At 51.3% G+C, this 9,242-nt stretch overlaps 3 protein-coding genes across 3 annotated transcripts; 2 read left to right on the forward strand and 1 right to left on the reverse strand.

Annotated features, from left to right (window-relative positions):
- The first annotated feature begins 500 nt into the window (after positions 1–500).
- Positions 501–2,873, forward strand: PV05_05730 (uncharacterized protein). The gene is made up of 3 exons (XM_013462265.1): positions 501–1,394; positions 1,449–1,850; positions 1,904–2,873. The coding sequence occupies exons 1-3, from the start codon at positions 1,085–1,087 to the stop codon at positions 2,722–2,724; spliced, it is 1,533 nt and encodes a 510-aa protein (XP_013317719.1). The 5' UTR covers positions 501–1,084; the 3' UTR covers positions 2,725–2,873.
- An 850-nt stretch (positions 2,874–3,723) lies between these two features.
- On the forward strand, positions 3,724–6,130 carry PV05_05731 (uncharacterized protein). The gene is made up of 5 exons (XM_013462266.1): positions 3,724–4,555; positions 4,607–4,628; positions 4,680–4,977; positions 5,035–5,226; positions 5,275–6,130. Exons 1-5 carry the CDS (start codon positions 4,358–4,360, stop codon positions 5,789–5,791), a joined length of 1,227 nt encoding a protein of 408 aa, XP_013317720.1. The 5' UTR covers positions 3,724–4,357; the 3' UTR covers positions 5,792–6,130.
- Positions 6,131–8,110: 1,980 nt separating this feature from the next.
- PV05_05732 (uncharacterized protein) lies at positions 8,111–9,210 on the reverse strand (the record flags this gene model as incomplete). Its single annotated transcript, XM_013462267.1, has 2 exons — positions 8,111–8,451; positions 8,544–9,210. The coding sequence occupies 2 exons, from the start codon at positions 9,208–9,210 to the stop codon at positions 8,111–8,113; spliced, it is 1,008 nt and encodes a 335-aa protein (XP_013317721.1).
- Between the last annotated feature and the right edge of the window lie 32 nt (positions 9,211–9,242).

The raw sequence follows: 9,242 nt of genomic DNA on the forward strand, positions 1-9,242 counted from the left end.
GGGGGTTGCGGACCGATGTACGCAATGCGCTGACACGTCGGAGGTATGCCGTGGTCTATTCAAGACTGGTGGGAAGTGCCTGGGGCGATCCGTGAGACTATCACAACGACTTTAGTAAGCTTGGACTAATTACAGAGGAAGAAGGATCTGGGGGTCACCGTCCTACCACGCCAGAATTGGTGTCACCGGGAAAATGAGGTGTTCCTACGCCAAGATGAAGCCGACTCGCTAAGTGCAGGGTGTTCAAGGGAGAAATGCCTCGGCATGGAAGCAAGGCAGGTAGCAAAATCATTTTGTCTGACAAGGCCGGGCAGATCCAGGGGATGGCACAGATGGCACAGTATGAGCCTCGAAATCTTTGTCTTCAGGCGGAGGTGTGTCAGTAATCATGCCGTCAGACAAGACCTCGCAAGTTCTCTCCTTAAACGGCCCTGGTCACGTTGGAACATGCGCCCACCACGTTGTGTTCGTATCCTCGTAATTTCTAAACAACCGTTTCCCGGATGCGGGTGTATCAAATCTAGACGTCGGATATTTGCCTGCTTTAGGCTGCATGCTGCCGATGCGAAGCTCCTGGAACCAATGGTGACGAAGGAGAAGCAGCCCGCACCAATACCACCGCCACCTCCGCGGCCTTGATTGGCGCGAGCTCTCAGCACCTTCGCTCCTGTGTTGTACGAGCAATTCATAACAACATCATTATTCGAGAGCGCTGCATAACCAGAGAACGTCCTGTTACTCCACCTCCATCTGTCCCTCATTCCGATCATTATTATTGTCGCCATCATCTGTCCTCACCCATATTATTAACGTCTTTGTTTGACTGGAGCCTGGAAGCTAGGGATTTTTCACCTCGGATCGCTGACCTTCGTCGGTCGGCCATATCGTTGCTCCGCTGCGGCTGAATCCTTGAGCTTGAATACTACTTAGCTAGGCATACGACAAAAGGACCTTCGAAGGACTGCCGGTTTTTCCTAGTTACTGGAACCCTACAGCCACTCCGTCCGGTCATCTCATTTGACTACTGGGCGTTGTCAATTTTGTTCCTCTCGATATTCACTTCACCTTTGCAGTCGATTCAGCCATGGCAGTATTATCCATCCCAACCATCCCAATACCGGTGGTCCTCATCGCCCTTGTGGCTTTGTTCGCTCTACACAGAATCTCCTATGAGCTGACAACTGGCGCCCGGCGCCGCCGCATGATCCGAGAAAATGGCTGCGAACCAGTATCTCAATACCCCCACAAGGGCCTTGGTGGCAAGCTACTCGGATTGGATGTCATCAAGGACATGATCCAGTCGGGCAAGGAAGGCCGCATGCATGAAGCGACTCGGGCGAGGAACTTTTCGAATGGAAGGAAGACTGTCAAAGTCAAGGTTCTAAGAACCAGAAGTAAGCATGTCGAACGTGAGTTTCTGGGAGATGGTCGTTGCTGATATGTAACAGTCATTTCCACAATCGAGCCGGAGAACATCAAAACGATCTTGTCGACAAGGTTCCCAGATTACTCCCTGGGGGCACGACGGATAGGAGTTTTTGTTCCCATTTTCGGACATGGTATTTTCTCGACCGATGGTGCTGCTTGGGAGAGATCGCGAGCTATGGTTCGGCCGAACTTCACACGTCAACAGGTTGCCGACCTCGACATGTTTGAGGCACACGTGTCTCATCTGATTGATGCAATTCCGCGTGACGGGTCGACGATCGATTTGCAGGATTTGTTCTTTGGTTTGACTATGGATTCGGCTACAGAATTCCTGTTCGGGCAGTCTACTAACACGTTGGCACCCGGACTCGAGACCAAGTCGGCGAATGAATTCGTCAAGGCATTCGTATACGTCACTGAGAGTATGTCCACGCTTCGGCCAAAGAGTTGAGGTGCTTATGCTGATGATCTGCAGATGTATCGAAGAATTTCGCCTCTGGCGGGCTGACAAAATGGATTCCCGACAAGAAATGGACGAAGAGCGTCAAGATCATGCATGATTTTGCGGACGCCATCATTCGGGACGCGATGGAAGAAGTCAGGAGGGAGAAGAAAGACGGCACCCGTCGTTATGTGTTTTTGCACGAATTGCTCCACCAGACGCAAGATCCCTACGCTCTACGATCCGAACTGCTCAACATCCTTCTGGCGGGACGAGATACCACGGCAGGTCTGCTTTCCAACACATGGCATGTGCTGTCCAAACGAGGGGATATCTGGGAGAAGCTGAGAGCCGAAGTTGACGAGCTGGGCGGAGAACGACCGGACTACAGTAGGATCAAGGAGATGAAGTATCTGAAGTGGGTGCTGAACGAGTCACTGCGACTGATGCCCGTGGTTCCGGGGAACAGTCGGGAGGCCATCAGAGACACGATTCTCCCTGTTGGTGGTGGTCCAGAGGGCAGATCGCCTGTGCTTGTGAAGAAGGGCGAAATTGTGGGATACTCTCCATGGTCTATGCATAGACGAGAAGATTTCTATGGACCCGATGCCCTGGAATTCAAGCCGGAGAGATGGGAGACGCTGAGACCGGGCTGGGAGTATCTGCCTTTCAACGGCGGTCCTCGGATCTGTGTTGGCCAACAGTATGCTCTGTTGGAGGCAAGCTATGCGACCATCAGATTGATACAGACCTTCCCCCACATTGAGAGCCGCGATGAGCGCGAATGGAGGGAATGGATGACCATCACTCTGGCTAGCGGCGTGGGCTGCAAGGTCGCCCTTTTTGAGAAGTGAGGTAGGGTTGTGAGTCTACTCTACCGATACCTGGAAGCTACAGAGCAGCCTTGTATTATTAGCAGGTTCTCTTGATGTCTTTTGTTTGGAAGGAGTCTTGGGAGCTTCTGCACGTAATGCATCGAACCTTTTTGCTGCTCAACTCAATCCACTATCAGCCAACCTTAGGAACCGTACCTACAATTGAGAGTATGGATACGCCTGTGTATCTGTGAGCATGTCGCTTCTCTTCCACGTTGCTATCCCAGGTCAAATCTCGTGGTCATGGCAAGCGTCTCGTACTCGTACTTTGAGGATAGTGATGCGTAAGATCGGGGAAGAGTCGAACCGAGAGGAAGAATGATCGACAGCATGATTGCGCCTGACCACGTTTGACAAGAAGAGCAGAAGACGTGTGAAAAGCAAGAAAGGATGCTCAAAGTGGGCTCGATGATGGCATCGGTGGGCACGAAGGACACAAAGGACAGCCCGCAGTCTGCCTCGTCAGCCTCATCTTTGCTTTCCCACTTCCCGCCTCGTGATTACAGCAATTCCGCCTATCCGCGGTTCATTAGCAGTGAAACCCATGTCTGAATCACGATCTGTATCAGCGCTCCGTTGTAACGATTGTTCTTTTCACTGTGCAAAACAAACCTACAGGTCTTCTCGCATCCAAGGTTGAGACGGAAATTCGGTTCAGTTCTCGGTTGGCAAAGATTGGTGGCTAGAGCACCTTTGAGGTACTGTACCATGCTGGTGGGAGAGACAAAGTCGGGGTCGCGGGGGACGAGAATGCCTAGTGTGCCTGAACCGTGTGCCGGGGCTCATTAGGGCACGGCCAGGCTCTCTTTAGTATAGCGAACGGTGTCGTAAGAGCCTAGTGGGCCCGTGTGAGCCCTAAAGATGCCCTAAAAAGTCGCCATGGTCCGGTTCCGGCTTGGATTTCGCTCATCGTCCATCATGGCCCCCGTTGTGTTTCCTTCCATTCGCTCCCGCCTTTCGCACCATTCTGCGATGCCACTCAAGAAACACCCGCAGCTGAAAGGTCAAAGAACCCTGGAGTCGAATTGGGAGTCACAAGAGAGTCAGGCCCATGGCTCTCTCGGTTAGAGCCTATCAAGTCCACGCAGAGACCGTGGCGAGCTACTCTACTCTACGAAGACCTTCACATCGGACAATTCCCATACAATCAAATCTTACCTGCAGTGTCCCTGCCTTTGCAAATTCACTGAATCCTCCCATCCTTCTGCTCCGGCCCCTTTTACGATCCGCGCTGTTGATGGCGCTGTACCTTCCTTTGCGGTATCTCTACATTGAATCATCTCCCTACGAGGATCTTGTCTATTGAGGTCCTCCGCTACCACGTTTGGTCGCATCTGCGGTGTCGCGGTCCTCCCACCTCTTCTCGCTCGAGTCTCCAGGTGAACATTACCGTCAAGCCGATAACTGCGACCTTAGTCGACGAAAGTCTTGCAGAAATCCCAAGAGCTGGTCCATGCATATCATATATCGGTTAACCTCGATTCTGCATAATACTCGAGCCCCAGAAACTCACTCCGCAGTCGGGTGTTTCCTTGCAGTACTATCGATGTGTGCCGGAGGGCAGCATGACAGCCTTGCGCACTGACGCCCTTTGATACCAATATCTTCCTCAATGGCCCCACCACTCTCAATACATACTCGGCGCGCCGACGCTGAAGATGGCAGCTGGCGCTCGTTTGCTTCGGACGAAGACTTTATCCTCGAGTCCTGGAGTCAAGGATTCATGGTCGGAGCTCTCCTGATTATGGCATGTATAACCATAGCCAACATGAGGAGGGGAGTCCTTTTGCATAAATTGATTCTGGTCGAGGTAAGAAGCCGCAATGCGAGTGTATACATACAGTGCTAACAAGTGCACCAGCAACTGGCGGCCTTGTCTCATGGTGAGGATGCGGCTGGCTACTCGGTACTTGCAATGCACTGATTCACTTTAGGAACTTTCTGCTTCATGTCCTTCAATGGCTATGGGTGGTATCTGTCCTCGACAGCTGCTCTGCTATATTGCTCCTGGATCGTTCACAATGTCGTCGCCTGGATGAAAATCCGACCGTTCTTCACCGATTCAAGGTCCATGTTCAAACCTTCGACCGGCAAATGGGTGCGAAGGATATATCTTGGGACGCTCGCCTGTTCAATACCGCCAATCATATTGCAAATCTTCGACAACTTTCGCTTTTTCAACAATATCAGTGACTTTTACACCACAGTCAGGCCATACGAGCCGCTGATGAGGTAAGATAAGGCACTCGAACAGACCGCAAGAACAATCTTCTGATAATCCATTCTTAGAGATCCGTGGTGGTGCTTCTCCTGCTTCACCCTCTTCCATGTCATTCGGAAATGTTATGGCACAGGCGTCTTCGAATTGATCAAACGAAGCCCACGTTTTGGCATTTTAATATGCGCCATCTGCTTGGCCATGATATTCACAGCTTTTGACATTGTGGCCAGCATTCACAATTTCATCGGCTCGACTGACGGGTGAGTCCTTCCATTTCGTTGTATTGGTCAATCGCTGAATCGTTCTAGCATCAATCCATTCTGGAAATTGAGTCTCGTGTTCAAATGTCTCACTGACACAATCATGCTGGACGACTTCAAGACCGAATTGAAGAGACTCGGCATCAAACGCATGCGACAAGACGAGATGAGACGACAGAGTTTCGCCCTTGTCGCCGATAACCTCGACTCTAAGACCGATGACGGCCATATGGAGTTCACCGATGTCTTGAACACGAGTCCTACTCAGTTCCAGACGATGCAGACTTTTGACGACAGCCCAAGTCGGGGTTCGACAGGGAGACTGAGGCAAGACTCAGTGGGCGAACCTCGAAAGCAGTCGAAGGAGTATCTTGGTAGGGCAGGGAAAAAGATAAGCCGTTTACCGGGACTCAAAGAATTTTCATTCAAGCCGAAACCCGGTAAGGGCCGTAGCAGGCTCGACGACGAAGAGAAACCAAATGAAAATGAGCATCCTCCACCGGCACCCGAACGACTGTCGCAAATGAGACAGAGTCTAGGAGTCCTGGATTATCATGCTCGCTGAGGGATTTGGGCAGCTAGCAACAAAGTAATGGGTAATGTGTCTATGAGTCTACGAGGTAATGTCTTGTACCAACACCAGTATTTTGCATCGCACACGCTTTTTATACCCTGGGAGGATATGGAAGTGCTTTTTTGGACAAAGGATCTTGCGAAAGGGGTTGTTCTGTAGAGTGAATGCATTATCGCTCCGGAGGGTTGACTGGCTGCTTTCTGGTTGCACTTACTTCTTGTTTTCTGCTGTATCTCGATGGAAGGCGGTTGCTCTCATGCCTGCCCGCTGTTGTCAGCATCCACCTTCCTATCAGACAACACCCAATGTATAGGCGAGCAGGCGCGGGTCAACAGCTCATGTCTTCTCCTGTGAGCCTTGATTTCTGGCCTGGCAACTGTGTCGCTCATTCATTCACTTCCCGTTCGATGGTCTCAACATTCATTTACTTGACACAACGTTGTATCGGGGTATATCCTTGAGTCTTCCCAAACCTTCCTTATCGGCACTCTTACCCTCGCCTTCCAGTGCCCTCGACCGCCAAAGACACTGCTCAGACTACAGGAAGACACGATCGTCCTGGACTGCTCAGCGTCGGTATTTGTACCACTCCCATCTCAACGCCACACCATACTCTCCAGCCCGATAACCGATCTCTGACGACTCAGACACATACCTTTTACGCGGTGCCCGCCCTCGGCCTCGACAGAATGAACACCCACGTCGAAGCCGGTCGTCGACAACTGCCAGTTCAACCGGACCTGGATAGAAAGGACATCAGCCTCGAGGCGATTCTGCGAGGATTGCCATTTCCAGAGCGGCCAGCGGTAAGATGTCAAACGTTACTATTGTTGTTGCTAGTTAGATCTCTGACGTACCCACACAGCGCCTACCAATGGGAGCATGTCCAAGCTACGGTGGCGATGGATTCAATGAAACAGAATTGGGCTGCCGACCTACATCGACACTATCAATCGAACCAACACAAGCTCCGACCAAAAAGAAACGGTCCCGAAATCCCCTTGCTGGGCTGGATCGGGAAGCCTTGTATGCCCTAGAATTGTTCTTGACTCCGTTGCTCGCAGTCATCATCTTTTGGATCGTCACGGAGGCGCTCCGACGATGTCTACGCCCGTGGGAAGGGATGATTGTGTTCGTTGTACTGTTTACGTACTGCCTTGCTGCGATATTCCAGTACGCCTTCCTACCATACGACATTCGCAGACATTGCGAAACCCGGAGGTTGATCAAAAGGTTGACAATGGGCTACTACTCTTCGCTTTTTGTGGGGGGCTTGTGGATTCTATTGGTATGGCTGACTCAACCGGCATTTCGTGAGGTCTACCCTGGGTGGGGATCAATCACTGGTCGTTGCAGTACTGTATTATCAGGATGATCATCAGATCGGTATGGACTTTCTCTATCCCTGACAGAAGCTGTTTATTGATAGTAGGATCATGGACGTCCGCAAGGGATCCAGGTAGCCGACAGTTAGGCCTATGATAGAGAAATCCATCTTTACCCTCGCAACATCTACTCGTTCGATCCATCTGATTTAGCACGTGTACACAAAGGCTGAATGCTGGCCCGCCAGAAAGGGCGACAATTGGTTTGCCAAGCAGGCTTTCTGTAAACCGGAGTCTGGACGCGTGGAACTGTCGGTTCGACATTCTTGCGTACCTAGATATATCTTAGTGAGCATCGCAGTCCAGGGAAGGCAACCACAGCATGATTGTCTTACCCACACTGCTTATGATTAGCCTCACTATCCTATGCTTGGATGTCTCCGGAGGGGAGGGATGGCAACGAGATCCTGGTGGTTCTAGTTCCAGTTCCCACTCCCATGCTCCCATGCTCCCGAGACGGTGGACAGCACGCACCCCTGGTCTGCTCCAGAATGGAGACAGCCAAAGAAGAAGGCGGTGACGAGAGTGAATACCCTTTCCGGCCTTACTCTGCTTTCCATGGTCTTAAAATACATTGACTGAACAGTCACTGTGGATGAAAGCCATGAGCTGCATATGCTCAGCTGCAGGCACTTGATCTCTCGCATTTTGGCGTCCCCTGCCACGTAGTCCTCACTCAGTAAGGCCACTGGAGAAAGATGGTATAGCTGCTCTCCTCGGCACCACACTCGCTCCGGATCTGCCTTGTCTTCTTCCGTTCAGCAGCATGACAAAACCCGTGGCATCTGAGCACCGTGAACGTCAAATACCTGTGCCAACATGCAACGTGTGTGAGCTCCCATCAGTCCCCAACTCCTTTCCACTGCTGTCCCGCAGTCAACAAACAGCGCCACCTTCGAGGCCACCCATGTCTGTTAGGTGTTGGTCACTCTTCGACTTCAGAAAAAGCTCGCTTTCGCTTTTTCATGTGTGCGATTTCGATCTGCTCGACGGCCTCCGGATCCTGATGACTGAGGTCTTGATTGGCGTTGAAGCTGTCCTCTTCGTCGTCTATCTCATCTTCTGCGATTTCCTCCCCACTTACATCGGAAACGAGGTCTCCGTCGGTCTCAGAAGTGTCCTCAAGTCCGTCGTTTGCGTCGAAACCTGCTTCAGAATCCCAATAACAATTCTTCTCTCCCTCGGCTCTTCTGATCGTATCGCTGCTGATGCTTGTCACATCCCATTCCGCTTCACAGAACTCAGACCCTGAGCTGGATTCTGGAGCTGAATGATGTCGTTGTAGTCGGACGGCAACCTGCTTTTGTCGTCGAAAGAAAGGTTGAACAGCACCCCTTTCGAGCAAGTGCAGGACTGACGCTCCTTCCAAGACCGTCCCGTAATCTGAGTCTCGAACATCCCTATGTAGTACGGCTTCCAGCCGTTCTTTCGATAGTGATACCGTGCAAGTTGCGCAACTGTTACTTCCTTCTCTCTTCGCAAGAGACGCGGCCCGAAATCATCGAACAATGTGATGTCGAGAGTTTCCAGCCTCAATTGGTCCTTGTGCCGTGTGAGAACCGAAGCGAGTGTCCTCAGTACCTCTGCGTCCGAGCTTCGAAGATCTGGACATCCATATTTGGCGAACAAGCCTTGTCTCGAACCGTCGAACACGATTCTCCGTATGTTCATGATCTCCGTCTTGCTAAGTTTGTTTAGAACGAAAATCTCGAACCCCAAACGCATGCGGATGAGGCTGAGACAAAAAGTCGTCGAACGCAGAAAAGCCGGAGTCCACTCGTTCTTGATCTGCTTGCACGTCAACCGTAGGTTCTTTCTTGTCACTGTGAGCTTCCTGAATTCTTCATGTGCTTCCTGGCTAAAGTCTCTGACTCTGGCTCTATCCTTCTTGTCCATGTCTTTCCGTGGAAGAGCTTCCAAGATGTCATAGACCATGCGCCTGATATCTTCGTCTAGCTTGAGGAATGAGCAGTGTTTGGTGGAAGCCTTGATCGCACTCCCAGGGGCTGATGGACTCTCGGCCATGGTGAGCTTGGTGATGGGAGACTGGAACACTT

This window comes from Exophiala xenobiotica (genome assembly GCF_000835505.1).
Source record: "Exophiala xenobiotica strain CBS 118157 unplaced genomic scaffold supercont1.3, whole genome shotgun sequence".
In the NCBI taxonomy this organism is placed as follows: Eukaryota; Fungi; Ascomycota; class Eurotiomycetes; order Chaetothyriales; family Herpotrichiellaceae; genus Exophiala; species Exophiala xenobiotica.

What these genes read in the sequence shown, in the direction of transcription:
- PV05_05730 (XM_013462265.1), top strand. Translation starts at nt 1,085, where the DNA reads ATGGCAGTATTATCCATCCCAACCATCCCAATACCGGTGGTCCTCATC. An exon ending in CAAGGTTCTAAGAACCAGAA is followed by an intron (nt 1,395 to 1,448) that starts GTAAGCATGTCG and finishes GATATGTAACAG; the next exon opens with TCATTTCCACAATCGAGCCG. An exon ending in ATTCGTATACGTCACTGAGA is followed by an intron (nt 1,851 to 1,903) that starts GTATGTCCACGC and finishes GATGATCTGCAG; the next exon opens with ATGTATCGAAGAATTTCGCC.
- PV05_05731 (XM_013462266.1), top strand. Translation starts at nt 4,358, where the DNA reads ATGGCCCCACCACTCTCAATACATACTCGGCGCGCCGACGCTGAAGAT. An exon ending in ATAAATTGATTCTGGTCGAG is followed by an intron (nt 4,556 to 4,606) that starts GTAAGAAGCCGC and finishes CAAGTGCACCAG; the next exon opens with CAACTGGCGGCCTTGTCTCA. An exon ending in ACTGGCGGCCTTGTCTCATG is followed by an intron (nt 4,629 to 4,679) that starts GTGAGGATGCGG and finishes GATTCACTTTAG; the next exon opens with GAACTTTCTGCTTCATGTCC.